Source organism: Diplodia corticola (genome assembly GCF_001883845.1).
Source record: "Diplodia corticola strain CBS 112549 chromosome Unknown scaffold6, whole genome shotgun sequence".
NCBI classification, from domain to species: Eukaryota; Fungi; Ascomycota; class Dothideomycetes; order Botryosphaeriales; family Botryosphaeriaceae; genus Diplodia; species Diplodia corticola.
The window spans coordinates 230065-246702 of NW_017971485.1; the positions used below are offsets into that span (position 1 = coordinate 230065).

The 16638-nt window shown below is 58.2% G+C and overlaps 8 protein-coding genes across 8 annotated transcripts; 2 read left to right on the forward strand and 6 right to left on the reverse strand.

The window, feature by feature from the left end:
- Window positions 1-183: 183 nt before the first annotated feature.
- BKCO1_600081 (vacuolar protein sorting protein) lies at window positions 184-3450 on the forward strand (the record flags this gene model as incomplete). The annotated part of the gene is made up of 8 exons (XM_020277954.1): window positions 184-198; window positions 249-311; window positions 362-661; window positions 711-1340; window positions 1391-1624; window positions 1671-2006; window positions 2061-2603; window positions 2653-3450. The coding sequence occupies 8 exons, from the start codon at window positions 184-186 to the stop codon at window positions 3448-3450; spliced, it is 2919 nt and encodes a 972-aa protein (XP_020133735.1).
- A 120-nt stretch (window positions 3451-3570) lies between these two features.
- Window positions 3571-4185, reverse strand: BKCO1_600082 (uncharacterized protein; the record flags this gene model as incomplete). Its single annotated transcript, XM_020277955.1, has 1 exon — window positions 3571-4185. The coding sequence occupies one exon, from the start codon at window positions 4183-4185 to the stop codon at window positions 3571-3573; it is 615 nt and encodes a 204-aa protein (XP_020133736.1).
- A 972-nt stretch (window positions 4186-5157) lies between these two features.
- Window positions 5158-6114, reverse strand: BKCO1_600083 (metalloprotease; the record flags this gene model as incomplete). Its single annotated transcript, XM_020277956.1, has 3 exons — window positions 5158-5230; window positions 5293-5813; window positions 5878-6114. The coding sequence occupies 3 exons, from the start codon at window positions 6112-6114 to the stop codon at window positions 5158-5160; spliced, it is 831 nt and encodes a 276-aa protein (XP_020133737.1).
- Window positions 6115-6941: 827 nt separating this feature from the next.
- On the reverse strand, window positions 6942-9015 carry BKCO1_600084 (inosine-uridine preferring nucleoside hydrolase; the record flags this gene model as incomplete). The annotated part of the gene is made up of 7 exons (XM_020277957.1): window positions 6942-7453; window positions 7530-8145; window positions 8198-8232; window positions 8292-8348; window positions 8400-8512; window positions 8662-8765; window positions 8977-9015. 7 exons carry the CDS (start codon window positions 9013-9015, stop codon window positions 6942-6944), a joined length of 1476 nt encoding a protein of 491 aa, XP_020133738.1.
- Window positions 9016-9727: 712 nt separating this feature from the next.
- BKCO1_600085 (copii-coated vesicle protein 4 erv29) lies at window positions 9728-10948 on the reverse strand (the record flags this gene model as incomplete). Its single annotated transcript, XM_020277958.1, has 4 exons — window positions 9728-9800; window positions 9862-10420; window positions 10489-10601; window positions 10680-10948. 4 exons carry the CDS (start codon window positions 10946-10948, stop codon window positions 9728-9730), a joined length of 1014 nt encoding a protein of 337 aa, XP_020133739.1.
- Window positions 10949-11958: 1010 nt separating this feature from the next.
- On the reverse strand, window positions 11959-13188 carry BKCO1_600086 (uncharacterized protein; the record flags this gene model as incomplete). Its single annotated transcript, XM_020277959.1, has 1 exon — window positions 11959-13188. The coding sequence occupies one exon, from the start codon at window positions 13186-13188 to the stop codon at window positions 11959-11961; it is 1230 nt and encodes a 409-aa protein (XP_020133740.1).
- A 1333-nt stretch (window positions 13189-14521) lies between these two features.
- On the reverse strand, window positions 14522-14917 carry BKCO1_600087 (transcription initiation factor iia small chain; the record flags this gene model as incomplete). The annotated part of the gene is made up of 1 exon (XM_020277960.1): window positions 14522-14917. The coding sequence occupies one exon, from the start codon at window positions 14915-14917 to the stop codon at window positions 14522-14524; it is 396 nt and encodes a 131-aa protein (XP_020133741.1).
- Window positions 14918-15400: 483 nt separating this feature from the next.
- On the forward strand, window positions 15401-16219 carry BKCO1_600088 (uncharacterized protein; the record flags this gene model as incomplete). The annotated part of the gene is made up of 1 exon (XM_020277961.1): window positions 15401-16219. The coding sequence occupies one exon, from the start codon at window positions 15401-15403 to the stop codon at window positions 16217-16219; it is 819 nt and encodes a 272-aa protein (XP_020133742.1).
- Between the last annotated feature and the right edge of the window lie 419 nt (window positions 16220-16638).

Sequence of the window (16638 nt, forward strand, 5' to 3'; positions counted from 1 at the left end):
GGAAGTCGCGGCGATGGGTGGTGTGCAGAGGGCGAAGTAGGAGGGAGCAGGTGCCGAAGGAATCCAACCCGCCCTCGCGACGCGCTGGCAACGCTCGGGCCCCCCGGCTTGGCAGCGATCTGATATCACCGCTGCGCGACCACGCTGCACCGCGCCGACGACCCCGGAAAATGGACTGATGCCATGGCTTTCGCGGGGGTACGCATCGCCGCTACTTCCGCCTCCCGCTCGCGCTGACCTTGCTGCAGTGGAAACCGTTCAAGTTCTTCGACGGCTCCCAAGTCAAGCTCCCGGACGCGTCGCTGTTCGATGTACCGACCCACTCTCCGTCCTCATCGTGGCCTCTCTGACTCTGTTGTAGCAAGGAAACATCACTAGCGTTGCGTCCGGGTCCGACAATGTCTTTCTGGGTAGCCAAGATGGCGTCGTCCGCATCGTCTCGAGCGCCTTCAAGGTCGTCCGCGAGTTCCAAGCCCACGATACCGGCTCCATCCGATACATGAAGCAAGTTCCCGGCACCTCGCTGCTTGTGACGATAGCCGAGGATCTTTCGAGCGAGCCAACGTTGAAGGTCTGGGCCCTCGATAAGCTGGAGAAGAAGACCAATGCTCCGCGCTGCCAGTCTTCCCTCACCATTCACAATGGCAGGAAGCAGTTCCCCGTAAGCCACCGCGCGCTCCCATGGCCCGCATGTCACTCACGCATTGCAGGTCACTGCTTTCGCAGCCATGGATGACCTGTCGCAGCTTGCTGTTGGCTTCGGCAACGGTTCGGTGACTGTAGTGCGAGGAGACCTTATTCACGACCGTGGCGCGCGCCAACGAACCGTCTTTGAGACCGAGGAGCCCGTAACCGGCATCACCTTCAGAGAGGGCAGCATCACGACGCTGTACATTGCCACAACAGGTCGTATATCAACCCTGGTCATATCTGGAAGGGGCCAAGGACAGCCGGCTCGCACGCTGGACGAGACGGGCTGTGGTGTAGACTGCATGACTGTCGACAAATCGACCGGAGACGTCATTGTTGCCCGAGACGATGGCCTTTACTGTTACGGACTCGGTGGCAGGCGTTCTTTCGGTGCCTACGAGGGGCCGAAAAAGATGATCAGCACCTACAAGGACTATACCGCCACCATATCTCCTCCAAGGACGAACACCATCACGCGTGCAGTGAGAGCTTTTGGCGGCAGCGTCGCCGATGATTTGTTCTCTACATCTAATTTCACCATTCTGGATACTGATTTGAAGATCATCGCCCATCAAGAGGCCCTGCCATCCGGAGTTCAAGCTATGTTTGTCGAATGGGGTGATCTCTTCGTGCTTACTCAAGACGGCAAAGTACATTCATGTTCTCTTCGTCGTTGTCCAACCTCGCTGACCACGTGCAGCTCTTCCGATACCATGAGAAGTCATTCCAGCAAAAGCTCGAACTCGTCTACCAGAGGAACCTCTACGTTCTTGCAATCAACATGGCCCAAAAGGCGGGTGTGGACAAAGCAACGCAAAACGTAATCCTCAGGAGATATGGCGATCACCTCTATCAGAAGGGCGACTATGATACCGCAATGCAGCAGTACCTCAAGGCAATCGACAACACCGAGCCGTCCCAGGTCATTCGCAAGGTATGGTTTCTGGTAATTTTGTTAGATCTCAGCTGACATGGACCAGTTCCTCGACACGCAACGGATTCATAATCTAATCGAATATCTCGAAGAACTACACGAGCACCAAAAAGCAACTCCAGACCACACAACTCTGCTTCTGAACTGCTATGCCAAGCTCAAGGATGTCGACAAGCTTGAGGCATTCATCAGGTCTCCCGGTGATCCGAAGTTCGACCTGGACACTGCCATCGCCATGTGCCGTCAGGGTGGTTATTTTGACCAAGCCGCCTTTTTGGCCAGGAAACACAACGAGCACGAGCTGGTCATCGATATTCTGATCGAGGACTCGAAGTTATACGCGGAAGCACTTGCGTACATCTGGCGCCTCGAACCCGAAGCTGTACGAAGAAAGCCATTCACATGATGGGAGAGCGGCCTAGCTGACAGTCATCAGGCCTACCATAACTTCATGAAATACGCCACCGTCCTGCTCGAGCATTGCCCTAAGGACATGACTCAAGTCTTCATTGAGTACTACACTGGTCACTTCCAACCGAAAAAGGATGCCGTGGTTATACCCGACGCCCCCGCAACTCAGGGAATGGGACTCGTCAGTAATGCCACAACTGCCGTCCAGAATCTGGCCGCGCTTCTCCCCTTACCTTACATGAACGTCAATGCCATTTCTTCACCCGGATCTGGCGACCAGAGGACGACAGCGAGCCAAGCACAGATTGTAGAAACCACCGTTGATGAGCCTGCGTCCGAGTACAAAGTCCCCAAACCTCGCACGGCTTTCTCCTCATTTGTCGATCACCCCAACGAGTTCATTATCTTCCTCGAGGCTTGCATCGACTCGCACAACATAGGCGAGGAAGACAAAGTTGATCTCTATACTACATTGTTTGAGATGTATTTGCACACGGCGGCCAGCGCAAGAGAGGGGGATAAGGAAGAGTGGGAGAGCAAGGCCAAAAAGCTTGTGGAGGGCAAGGACGTAGGTGCCCTGATGATTCTACCACCACAATTCTCTAACGACATGCTAGATCCCGATCGACAATTCGAACGTCCTACTCCTGTCGGAGCTGACGAACTTCAAGGACGGAACGATCCTTGTCAGAGAGCAACAAGGCCTTCGTGCTGACATCTTCCGGGCCTATACGTCCGCCAAGGATACGCCAGGCGCAATCAAGGCACTTCGTAAATATGGACCGGAGGACCCTTCCCTCTACCCCACCGCGCTTGCCTACTTCACCTCGTCTCCAGCTATTCTAGAAGAAGCGGGTGACGAGCTCGACGCTGTTCTACGCAAAATCGATGAAGATGGCCTCATGGCCCCGCTTCAAGTCATCCAAACGCTTAGCTCCAACGGAGTCGCCACCATGGGCATGATCAAGAAATACCTCGCCACGACCATCGATCGCGAGCGCCGCGAGATTGCAAACAACCGCAAGATGATACAAACCTTTACGTCGGATACGGTGGCCAAGAAACAAGAGCTAGAGACACTCAACTCCAAACCCATGGCCTTTACAGCAACCCGCTGCCCATCGTGTCCCCACCCGCTCGATCAGCCCACCGTTCATTTCATGTGTGGGCACAGCTTCCACCAGCGTTGTTTGAATGTCGACTTCGAGCGTGATATTGAGGATCCCACGAGTGGGGTTGAGTGCCCGATTTGTGCACCGCAGAACGCGACCATCAAGGCAATCAAGAAGGCCCAGGAGGAGAGTGCTGAGAGGCATGACATCTTCTTGGATGCATTGGGGAAGAGCAGGGATAAATTCGGAACCGTCAGTGAATGGTTCGGGAGGGGTGTCATGAGTGCTGCAGGCACGGAATAGATAGATGTGAGCTGTGACTGTTTTTTGAATGTACATGAATTGTTTCATAACGTGTTTTTCCATTAACCTCATAGTAAGCGAAACCACTCAAGCTTGCCTGGAGGTCCAGCGCCTCAAAGCCTATTTTTCCGTCTCTATGGCAGGCACATCGTAGAGTGTGAGGCCCCCCGCCATCTGTTCGGTCTTAGTCTCCGCTTTCGCTTCCGTCTTGGGCATTGTTCGTTTCATCCGCACGATCGGCACATCGGAGTCGTCGTTGTCCCCTTCGGACTCCTTCTCATGAGGCTCGTGCTTGATAGCCTCCTTCTTCTTCTTCGGCCTACCTTCTTCTCCATCATCGTCCTCTCCGCCACCCTCGTCCTCGCCCTCCTTCTTCGACGCCGGGACCTCATCATCATCATCGCCATCATCATCATCATCATCATCACCACCAGCGGCATCAACGCCCTTCCTCGCCGCCGGCCTCTTCCTCTTTTTCCTGCGGTGGTCGGAATCACCGTCTTCGGCAGAGGAGCCGCGGTTGTTTTTGTTTTTGGTGTTGTTGTCCTTCTTGCTGCCGCGGGGAGTGGGCTTGGCGCCCTCGCGGGCGTCGCGGTAGCGGCACCAGCGCATGCGGGCGGCGTGGCCGGTCTTGATGCCGTGGGCCTCAGCGATGACTTTCCAGTCGATCTGCTTCACCTCGAGCTGCTTGAGCATGGAGTAGAGGAACTCGGCGTTTTGCTTGTCGGTGGGCATGGTTGTTTTTTTGGTCGACTTTTGGTTGGCTTTTGGTTGGCTTTGGTTGGTTTTCGGTTGGAGTCTAGGGCTCGAGGGAAGGAGGCCCACGGGAGGGAGGGGCCGTTTGGTACCAGTGTGCGTCTTGAGAGTGGTGTGGTCTGTTGCGGTTGTTAGTTGTAATTGAAAGCACTAGAGCTGCTATGAGTATAGCAAATTAACCGTGGGTCATTGAGTATACCTTGCAATGAACTTTCGCGCACCGCTTTATATGCCTAAGACGGATGACGGAGATGAAATAGAATGAGCGAGTGTGGTAGTGAAGACCTGTATAAGTATCAGAGGCAGCCAGAAAACAGCGGTGTCGGGGATGCAAACGCCCACCTGAATCACAAGTCCGACACATCGCGCAAGTTCTTTGTAGGGCCAAGCACCTCCAGAGAAGCATCCACCCGGATCTACGGGCAGCTGTTTTGCTTTTCGGGAACATGCAGCTGGCAATTTACGCGACAGTCAACCCTCGTGTGATGGTACCTTGCAAACAGTCTTACAAATTTGCGCCTCACATATTAGTTTTGCTCGGAACAAGCACGTGCTGTGCAAAAGGGTATAGAGACCCCAGTCACCAAGACTCTGGGTTTTCCTTTTCGGGTGACGGGGCACTCTTAAATCAACGACAGTCAGCCCAAGCATGGACATGTATTTGGAAACAACGAGTACCGATACTTTGCTGGTTCTACGATCGATGTGACCAATGCTGTAATGATTGCTATTTAGGGAGCCTGGTGGCAATGCTTTATGATAATGATGATGCTTCCTGGATCACTCGATGGAGAAGATGATGTAAAGGTATTCATTTCAGCATCTAAAACTTTTCCTTTGCATGTCCAGCGTACTGACGGCACCTATATACCCTTCTCGGTGCATGCACAATCCTTTTTTTTTCTCTGTACACAATCTAGAAGTCTCGTCACCCACCATTTTACTCTCCACCTAAGCACGGTACTGCTCCCACATGCTGAAGATGCGGGTCTCCTGGTTGGGAGTGAACTCGGTGTAGCAGGCACTGGAGTCAAAACATTAGTCTCACACTCAAACCAAAAGCGTTACGAACAGGATTTCACTTACTCGTCGGAGTAGCCCATGTAGTTGTGGACGGGGTCCAGGCCGGCGTTGTTGGGGCAAGAGTCCCTGGTGGTGGGGCAGCCGGCCTCCCAGCCGGTCTGAGCGGGCGTGTCGGCGATGGAGTCGCCGGTGCCGGTGCAGCCGCCCTGGAAGGTGTGGTACAGGCCGAGCCAGTGGCCGACCTCGTGGGTGGCGGTGCCGCCGAGGTTGTAGGGGGCGGCGCTGCCGCCGGGCACGGACTGGGCCATGAGGGAGGCGCCGTCGAGGTAGTAGTCGCTCGAGCCCTCGGCGACGGTGGTGGGGAAGTAGGCGTAGCCGAGGGCGTCCTGGGTGAGGGTGCGCTGGAAGTAGATGTTGAGCGTCTTGTAGTCGCCGCGGCGCAGGCTGCGCTTCATGGCCAGCTCGTTGCCGTCGTCGGCCCAGCTGCGGTTGACGGTGCGGGTGGTGCCGGCGTGGGTGAAGGAGACGCTGTGCGGGGCGTAGTGGCCGTTGAGGACCTCGAGCTGGTCCGCAATCATGGCATCCTGGATGCATTGTTAGGCCATGGTCATGTCCATCTTTTCCTCGTCGGAAGGATCAGAGGCTTACCGTGATGTAGCCGTCGTCAACGCTCTCGCTGGCGGCAACAACGTGGAACCAAACGGGGACGGAGATGCTGCTCGACTGACGAGCCGAAATGCCAGAGTCCCTCGCAGCAGCCTCCCTCAAGCCCATCTCGCGGGAGACCTCGAGAAGCTCCTCGGACGGCTCAGGAGCAACGCACCTGGTGCGGGCAGCCACGGCGGTGGCAGCCATGAAGGCGACGAGAGAAAGCTTGAACTGCATGGCTGCGAATTGTAAAGGCTTCGGCGTGAGAGAAGTCTGAGGAGATTGCGGGGTGGAGTGTTTGGTTTGCCGCCAGCCATCTTCTTATAGTCTTCTTCTCACGATGGTGCGCATTGCCCATGGGTCGGTTGCCGTAGGCGCTGGATAGACCGGAGCTTGCTTCCTTCCCGTTTCGTGCTGGTCGTTCGTATGACGGTCCGAAGAAACAGACGTCTGCAATTGAGAGAGGCTTGATTCCATTGGACCTTCAATGTCTTGGAGGATGCTTTACGAGCGTGGGTGGTATCGTCTCCACCGGCGGAGCTTGGCGGAACCGAGACTTGTAGCGAGAATTGATTTAAGGTCCCCCGGCCAAGCATCTTGGACGTTCTTATGCTTGCTTCAGGCCGGTTCCTGTCCAGCGATTAGGCAAGGCGGGACGGCAGCCGCCAAGTTTCATGTTCCGCTTATCAGTAAACGTCCGATTGCCAAGTGCGGCGGCCTTGCTTGAATAGGCGGGTAATAAGCCTGCCAAGGGAATGCTCGCCTATTTCCTCAAGGGGACCGCCGAACCGCGGAGACACAATCGCTGAAGGCCCCATTGACCCTGGAGATAATCGCCTGCGCTCACCTCACTGCAACTGCGGCCCTTTCCTGCGGACATGGTCAGGGAGAACGTCGGGCTCGGCCGATCAGGAACAAGCCTGATCGTGCGTTTCTTGTACCTACCCTATTCATCCACCATCTCGTATTCCGCTCGCCACATATCGAGTCAAGCTCCAAAACATCGCGCGCGTCCGTATGCCAACCGCATCGCCGTCGCCCACCAAATCGCCTCCGGCCGTATCTTAACCAAAAACCCTCTCCAGCAGCTCTTTCGCAAACCTCTCCTCACCCGGGCTCCCGACGCACCTCCTGATCCTGTTGCCCGCTTTCCTCCCCAGCCAGTTCCCCGTATCTCCCGCCACCTCTCCCCCTTCGCCATCATCGTTCCTTAGCCTCCGCTCCCTCCGGTCCACCATGCACATGCCCCTCGTCCACTGCCCACTCGTCTCAACCCTGATGTCCTCGTATCCCTCCTCCTCGCCCGGCACGCCTGCTCGGTCTGCGCGGCCCGGCGCCCATTTCCAACGCGCGTCGTCCGGGCTCATGGCGTACCACACGCAGAGCGGGTCGTGCAAGGCCAGCGAGACCGTCTCCGCCACCGAATCCCTGTCGGAGCTGGACAGGCTTTCGATCTTGCGGAAGGTGCTACTGAGGAATGCCGACGCCCACATGGCGAGTGGGGATCCGGCCGTGTAGCTGGACGCGATGGCCGTGTCGAATTGGCCGCGGGTGAGTTCGTGCTTGTGCGTGATGTCTGCAATGGGGAGGGTGGAGAAAGAGCATAAGTATGTTCAACGATGCTCAAAAGACCGCGTCACACATGTACTCACCAAGAGGAAACATGGCCACCTTGAGCCTCTTGCTCAGATTCTTCGGATACGGCTTCAAGTGGTCATGCTCTTTCCCCGGCGGGGCAGGCGGTATCGGCGGCATGGTGCTCTCCGGGAGACGGCTCGTGAGTGCATAGACACGCGCGGCAGCAATGCTGTCGGCATACGTGTTGAACTCGGCTACGGGAGTGACCTGATTGCGTCTGTTTAGCGATGCTCTCAATGCTGTATCTGGCGCCTTGATCAAGTTGAAGGGCGGTGGTCGCTCAGGCCTGGCCGACGAGGCTCTTGAGGATGGAGGGAGTAGTACATTTCCGGTCTCAGCGATGGTGCCGCCCATGACAACGACCTCTTTGGCGCGCAGGAACGTCTCCGGATCCGTGGCAGCAGCCAGAGCGCAGTTTGTCAGCGGCCCGATGGCAATGATGGAGATGGTGTTGGGCTCGTTCTCGCGCAGCAGCCGCAGCATCTCCAAGTGTGAGCGTTGCGCCGAAGGGGCAAATAGCGCGTTCGGCTGTTGGGCTTCACGCGCAGCAGCTACAGTGTCCGCATCAGATGAAGAAAGAGCAGATGCAAACAGGCTCTTCCACGTTTCCTCCGGAGTGAGGTGGGGGTGCTGATGGTTCACATTGTCAGCGGCTGCACCTATGGAGCCAGTGTAGACTCACGCTCGAGTGGATTCCACCCAGTCCGTCGATCCCATCTACCTCAAGTCAGCGCAAACGGCATTGCGACGTAGGTAGTAGGTCAAGCTTGACACACGGAAGTAGTCAGCCAGCATCATCTGGTCCGCGAGCGGCTCTTCGGCGCCAACCGAGACTGTTTGCTCAATTAGCTTTGATTCTCGGCACACCATCTTGGCCATCTTACCGAGTGGTTTGTGGGCTCTCAAGGCCTCAAAACCCTCCGATATCCCATTCGCCTTCCTCCACTCGATCTCTTTCTCAATCCAGTGGAACAACGACACAACGTTCCGGAGGCAGCTGCTCAGGGGTTAGACGTGGTTGCCGGGAGAAAAATAGAGTAAAAGCAAAGGAAATGCTCGTTGCTGGTCAAACCAGAGCCTGTGCAGGCTCCATACCCGGCATAATTCGAGGCCGAGAGGAAGGTCAATATAGATCGGTGCACTCACCTCTGCACATCGATGTTTCCGAATGTCAGGGAGACGAGGAGGACTTCGAGCTCTTCTTTCCTCGCGGCAAACGCCAACAGTAGAGCGAGAACATCATCAACACCCTTTCAGCAAACGTCGCGTCAGCGTTGTTCTTCGTTGTGCCTGGACGCCCCGGCCCCTGGGACGAAGTGCCGCTGTGCAGGAGGGACCTTGTTCTCGCGAGGTCAAGCGCAGTCCGGAACGGCATGCGCGCTAAGGATCAAATGCATTCCCGGGATTTGGTACGTGTGAGGTTGCACCCAAACGAACGGTGGGGCAAATGCAGTGACGTACCGGGTCGGTATCGATGATGATGCGGCTCTTCGGTGCCATGGTGAGATGGGAATTGGTGGCACAAGAAGCGTGTCACGTATGTGTTGCCAGACGCTCGGCGCTTGCGGTGGCGGTTATTGTGAGGGTGGAGACGGGGTGACGAGGGGCGGAGGCTTGCTTAGATCCACCATCTCCGCCTTCCGCCCAAGATGGGCAGCGGCGGCGGGGCTCGGCAAAAGGCACCACGGCCGCAGCTGACCGCCGCCCGGCCAAGTATTAATAAGGGGAAATCGGCCGCCTGTGATTAGGCCGTGGGCGGCTCCAGCTGTATTCTCGCGCCTTGCATGTGTTCCGCCGAGACAAGGACGCTTTTCATGGTACTATGACGAGATGGTCCTGCATGTAGAGTCCGACGAGTGTGATGAAAATGCCATTGCCATCACCGCCAGACGGGCACGGTTCCGGGAGGGTTGCCCTAACATCTTGATTTCCATTATTGCCTGTGCAGAGAAATTGCTTCCTGTTTTGAGCTAGAAAAACACTGCAAAACGCCCACCGACTTGACGGTGTTGGTGCTGCCCCCCATGACGATGATGATGTACATGCTCCTCTCTTGATTTCCCCTCTTCTTCCTGCACCACTTTTCTGGTGACGGTGGCGGGAGCACAATCCGTGTCCCGCTCCTCCTCATGCCCGACCACCAATGCCCCCGAAACCCTTTTCCAAGAAGATAGCACTGCGAAATAGTGGCTTGCATTTATTCCGTCGCCGCTTAGTAAACCTTCTTCTTCTCGTCGACGCTGAATTGACCAGGTCCCATGTTGACCAGCAGGAGAAGACCGCCGCTGCACTTTGTTAGCACCTCTGCACCCCTCAGAACCTCGGGCCGAAAATGAGAAAACTTACACGATGGACAGAATCTGGAAGAAGTCGTACTTGGCGAAGTCCTTGTGGGGGTGGTGCGGGTGCAGCGTCCAGAAGTTGTTGACGAGGATGTTGAAGATGCTCAGGATAAGCACCAGCAGAACGGCGCTCAGCTTAGCCTTGAAGCCAACGACGACCATGACGCAGGCAATGAGGCCGAGGATGCTGACCGTGATGCGCCAGAAGCTCCACTCGCCCGACGAGACGAAGCCGACGAAGAGGAAAATCAGCAGCACGCGGCCCGCAAGCTGGAAGTACATCTTGCGGTCCTTCTCGTCGAGCTGCGGCAGACCGGCCGGCACAAACCTCTTGCGAACCCACGAATCCGACAGCACCATGAGGAGACCGCCAATGACCGACAGGTTGCGCAGGAAGAAGTTGAGGTCGAAAATCAGCCCGTACCCAAGTGCCTGCGTCACAACCACGCCCAACAGCCCGCCCACTGCGTATTCCGAATGCTTGCGTCCGATAATCATGATCGAGCACACCGTCATGGCGATGACGTTGAAAATCAGGAACAGGTGCGTCACTCCGCTGGGAACTGCAGGGCGAGAAAGCTTAGGTTAGCGCCGCTGGAGCTCTGTTGTCCAGGGACCGGAAGCAGCTCACTGTGTCTGTAGTCCTTCAGGTAGGTGAGCTGATCGCTCCACTGGGTTATGATGCGGAGCGCATCCTCCAAGAAGGTCACGACGATCAGGAAACGGCCGATCGCAGGGAGGTGACTGTGTGCCCGTGTTGTCAGTCTCGGTCCCCTGCCCCACGTGCTGTGCCGCGGCATCGGGGCCTCCTGGAGCACTCACGGCTTGATGGGCTCGGAGAGAGTGTCCAGCCAGTCCTCAATCTTGCTCGTCTGCTCCCGAATGGCGTCCAGCGGGCTCGGGTCGCTCGTGGCATCGGATCGCTGGGGGCCGCCGAATGGCGACTGGTTGCCCAGGTGGTATCCCGCGGTTCCTGAATCGCAGACGGTCAGCGCAACGTAGGCAAGAAGCGAAGGGATTGTGGCGTCGCGGGAGACGAGGACGGTGGAGCTACGAGGCGGAGATGGCGGATGCGGAATGGTCGAGTGCATGCGGGGCGGGAGTCGAACCTCTTATTTGGGCCATTTTGTCGCGCAGTGGAAGGAGGAGTGGCCGTGTGGAGAGGGGACGGGTGCGCGGGCGGCGGTACTTGTACGGAGGCGGAGTCGGTGGTGGTGGTGGGGAGGGCAAAGTTCCTGGGAGAGGACACGGTTGCTGCGTTTTGAGCCACGAGATGCTCGAGCCGACTCGGGAGAGGCAAAGCCAGGGCAGGGTCTTGTGTGAATACGGCAGGCAAGAGTGCAATGCTTTGTTGATTCTCGTGCCGGTCGCAGACAATAAAGCCCTGCGCGCCTTTCAGCCTCGCTGCGACGCTGCTGCAGAGCTGCCCTCGCGTGCTGCCCTCTTCCGCGAGCTGATGGCAGCGGTATAATTAGAAGCTGTTGCTGGCACCGGCGATGCGCGCGCGCCAAGCCGACCACCCTGTGGCTGGTGCTCCTGCTCCGCCGCGGCCTGGCGCCGCACCGCTGTGCCACGGCCAGTAGCAGCGAGCTTAGTGCCAAAAACACCCCGGAAGCCACGGTAGCAGAGTTGCTAATGAAGGTTCAATTGCTTCGCATACTAATTTACATCTGCAGTCCCTGCATCCGCATCCGCATCCGCAGCGCGTTTGCCAGCGCCCAGGAGCCACGAAGAGAAAGCCAGGACAAGTGCACACTGCCGACGGCCCGCCCGAGGCGGCGAGCAGTCGGCCCCCGCAGCATCATCGCCGCGGGGCTGCCACTAAAACAAACAGAAACTGCTTTTCGTACTGCTGCCACCCCGTCACCCCTCACAGGCACATCCCTCGCACATTCTGTCCAACCGTACCGCACTCCGTGTAGTGCTGCGTGAAAATTGAAATCCAGAATACACCAAAAGAAGAGAGAGAGGCGGCTGCGTGGGCCTCCAAGCAACGGGATATACGCCGATTACACGCTTAAGCAGGAAATCAAACGGGCGACTCGTGGATCATAATCAGCTTTGTGCCAAGCTGAATGTATGCATTCCCAGTTGGATGCCTTCACACGACCGCCCAATCCGAGTCCTGCGGGTGGCTGCCAACCTGGCCCTGGATGTAATCGCTGATGTCAGCCGATCCCTGGAGCCCGTTGGTCGGCTCCACATCGCTGGACATGGTGTTGGAGCGCGACGTGTTGGTTGTTTCCGTAAGCGGCAGCGACTGAACCTCGGGCGTCTTGACCGCATACTGCTCGGATTCCGGCTCGGCCTGGGCCGTCTTCTTTTTGCCCTTCTTGCCCTTCGTCTCAACAGTGCTCCAAGTAGAGTCTGCCATGGCAAGGCGCAGCTGCTCCTCCTCCGAGGGAAGGTCCCGCTCCCAGGTGGTCGACGTACCGCTGGCCGCGAGGTTGGACGGCTCATTCTCGAACGTGTCGAGGAGATCGCCACTGCCATTGGCCTTGGACTTCTCCTTCTGAGTCCACGCACTGGGCGTGGACGTGGGGGCGCCGAGGCCATTCTTGGCGGGCTCGCCACGAGCCTCGCGTGCGCCGCGGCGCTGCTGCTCCATCAGGACCTTGCGAGCTGCCTCCTCCTCCTCGCGCAGCGCCTTCGCCTGCTCAATCTTCTTGCGGTTCTGGCGCTGCTTCTTGGACTCCTTGGTCTCGGGCTCGACCTTCTTCTGTTGCTTCTTTGCAGGCGCTGGGTTGGCTGATTCGGTGAGGCGGATGACGGACGGGCCGGCAGCAGGCGCTTCCAGCATGTCCGAAACATCCCGGCTGCTCGCAGAGGCGTTCAGAGCCGGGGAGATGGCAGGAGAGAACTCAGCGTCGGCATCGGCTCCGTTGGTAGAAGAGCCAGAGGTGAAGGCACGGTCGGCATTGGCAGCGCGCTGCTTGACAGTCCTGCCCGCGCCGCCAGACTTGCGCTCCGGTGGAGCAAGGTTGGTGCCCTTCTTGAGCTCGGCCAGCTGGCGAGCCCACTCCTTGTCTTCCTTGTCGTCGTCATCGGCTTCGACCTGAGCAACGAAGGCAGAAGCCTTGGTCGCGACCTTCTGCTCCTTTTTGTTCTTGTTGCGGTTCTTCTCGTTGGCCTTAGCGGCGTCGCTTCCAGAAGTGACGGCCTCGGTCTTGCGCTTCGGCTTGGCTTCTTTGCGAGCGGGACGCACGGCAGCTTCCTCGGCTACGGATTGGCTGCGAGCCGGGCGGACCGCGGTTTTCTTCTGGTTGCTGTAGTAGAAGTAGGCGGCGATGCTGAGGGTCAGGAACAGACTCCAGGATTGCCAGGGCTCCATGACGGCGGGGTTTCGGATGTGCTGCGGGATTTTGGAGTCAGTCAAAGCGTGCATGAGCAATGGCAGCAGAGAGCACAATACCGAGGACGCACGATGCGGGAAGAGTGGTGTGCTGTTGGCGGGCGACGATCTCTCTGCTTGAGCCTCCTTTGGCGAGCGGCGGATGGTGGAGCTCAGGAGCGGCGGTCAGAGAGAAGCGGGCGGACGGTGCCGCGGGCTGAGGGCACAGGGACTGGCGAGTCAACTGGCTGGGGGCGATGCCAATTGCACGGGGCCGGGGATGAGGAAGGCGAGAGAGAACGAGGCGCGGTGGAGGGAGGGCGCTGGAAAGAAGCCACAGCAGGTTGCTCAGGGCGGCCGGGAAAGGCGAGAGGTGGTGTGTGCAGGGGCTTGACGCCGAGCGCGTGCACCTGCTTGGTCGGGTGAGCAGCTGCGAGGGCGGGCGACGAAAATTGGCCAGCCAGCAGGAGCTTTTGAGAGCGCCGCAGGTTCACGCGTCTGTCCGATGCCTGCTGGTGAACACGGTGTCAACATCGTTCCCTCCGGGAGGTCGAGGCCTCAACCGGGGAAGCGGGTCCAAGCTTTTGCTGCGTACAATGACCGCCCGCCCACCGCTTCGGCCAAGCGCCCAGCGCCGCGACCAGCGCTGCGACCAGCGCCGCGACCAGCCCCAGTGCGGCACTGCGGCACTGCGGCACTGCGGCAGCGCGCACCAGATGAACAGATGAAACACGACTACTGCCCGACACGCTGCTTGCGCGTGCCTGGCCGTGTCTGCGACTGGGCCCGTACCTGGCAGCGCTGGCATGCGCGCCGGCGCAGTCAAGGCACGCAGCAGTCGTACAGTGCATCATCGGAGCGCACTCTCTCACCAATGAGCCGCCCCGGCCACGGCCAATGGCGATGCGGAGACCCGCCAGACGGGTAGCGTCAGACGTCGACTCAATCGAGATTGTGCCGGTCAGCGGTGGCTCCGGATTGCAGCACCTTCCTTCCTGGATCCCGCCGTGGTGGCAACGTAGACGAGGGGTTTCGGCCGGCCGCCGCGACAGCGTGGAGACGAACACCCCGTTGGAGATGCGTCGCAACGCTTCGGCCAGTCGGCCAGTCGGCCAGTCACGCTTTTGTTATTGCAATATCAATATCCGCGCCGAATGGAGCAGCATCTCGGCTCCTTCTGCTGGCCGTGGCTCCCTGACCTACGCCCGCGCCAGCCCACGAGATGAACATTCCTCGCCAATTGTCAATGCAAAGCATCTGGAACAAGTTGATTGACTCTGACGCGCCGCCAGAGGATGCTACGGCGCCCGTCTCAAGACTCGCACCTCTCACATCAGCTCCATGTACTCTTTGCCTTCGATCTCGCCGCTGCCTTTGACTTGACGTCTGCTTTCCCGCGCCGTCCCTCCTCGAGACCAGTAGAGATGGCGTTGACGGAGATCCGGTCCGACCTGATGCTCTTCCCGCGGTCCGTTTTGATCTTGACGTCTTGGAGAACGAAGAGCCACCGGTCGTCGTAGAAGCGGTATGTGTGACAGCGAGCCCTGAAGTTCATCCGTTTGCGCATCACCCGCGCGCTTCTCAAAGCGAGGAGCAGCTCGCGGTCGAAATGTAGCCTGATCTTCTCTGCCAGCTGGGGCGGGATGGCGGGAAGCTCATCTAGCGTCGCTATCAGGGTCCGGCCGACGCTGGTCCCGCGGTAGTGCTTCTCGGGGTCCTGGCTATCCATGGACCAAGTACGAAATTTGCGCGACGACGGATCCCTACGTGATGATTTCTTCGACACAACGAATGGTGCGGAGCCTGGTGATGGATAGGGTTCAAGCTTCGGAAGCGCTAGAAACCCTGCCATTCATCGCCGGCTCCGCTTTGGTCCAGCGGTGAGACGGCAGCAACGGGCAGACAAAGAAAATCGCTGTGCAAACGGTGGCGCAACAATGGCATCAATAGACCACAATACCATCTCTCAATAAGCGACCCGCACACGACCCGCAAAAATCTGCATGGGTAAGCTGACGTATTGACCGTGGTTGGTTGCCTGCTGCTGCTATTGTGCTATGCATGCCTATTGTCCACCCCTGCAACACCATCAATATATCTTTTGCCTCGCTGCACTCGTGTTAGCCTCTCACTCATTTCCTCTCACGCCTCTGCATAATCCTGCTTGACCATCATAACCCTCCGCTCTGACGTCTCTTCCTTCCACACCACCATGGACTTCAGTTCGATGATCCACGCCTACCACAAGTTCATGGCTGATCGCGCTACCTCCAGCACCACCGTGCGCAGCAGCAGCAACAACAACCAGCACGACCCCCCTCCCCCAGCCTACTCAGCCCTCACCTCAAACCTCACCACGGCCGCCTCGCCAGCAGACCTCGACATGGCCTCCGACACCTCCAGCGAAGTCGACGACGACGATGCCAACACCGCCGCCGCGACGTCGACCGGCCAAACCCTCACCATCGACACCTCCACCGCCATCCACGGCTTCAACAACATCATCGCCGTGCCCCCCATCGACGGCCCGCGCCTGACCACCATCCTGCTCTCCCTCCTGCACGGCACCCTCCCAACCCAGGTCCAAGCCCAACAGCAGCAGCAACAAGCAGCTCACGGCCCTCCCCACCAGAACTACTACCTCCCCATCATCCCCAGCGCCCTTGACGCCAAGAACAACAGAAAACACCCGCCCCTCACCATCCGCATCGACTGCGGCACGCGCATCATCGGCGACAAGAACGTCATCGGCAGCGGCGGCCTGCCGCGTCCCGCCGCCGCAGCAGCTCCGCAGACGCCGCAGCAGCAGCAGCAGAGCGGTGGCAGCGCGATGCCGACGCCGCCGCAGACTCCGCCGCCCGCGGTCTCGGCTGACGGTGGCGAGGGGGGAGTTGGCGCGACGAAGAAGAGGAAGGCGGAGGTCGATGAGGTTGAGTTTGAGTTTGAGGCGGGGAGTGGTGGTGGTGGTGTTGGTGGTCGGGAGGTGAAGAGGGAGAGGGTCGGCGGTGATGCAGAGGGGAGGAGGGTGTGAGAAGGAGATGGGGTGTTCGTGGCCTGTACGGAGGAAGGATAAGGCGGTGGATTCCCGAGCGAGCTGCGGTCATCCGCGGGGTTTGCTGGTGGAGAGATGCAAAATCAGTGATGGGAAGATGTGAACATTTCCGAGGATTTTTTTGGGGGGGAAATACTCAGAGGCATATACATACATACCACTATTGACAATTTGCACATCCTCATCTACTGCATCTTTTTTTCCCTTTGTGCTGATGGCGTTCTTTGGGGAAACTCAGTGGGTAAGTCTTCATTAATATGACAATGTCAATATCCACAGCGAGAAGAACAATAGCAATTCCGTGGCATGACAACAAGGAACTAGTCGGCAATCCAATCGCCGTCCTGGATTCCTTCCATGTGAATAATCGTACAACATGTCAGCAGTAGCTTTCTTCT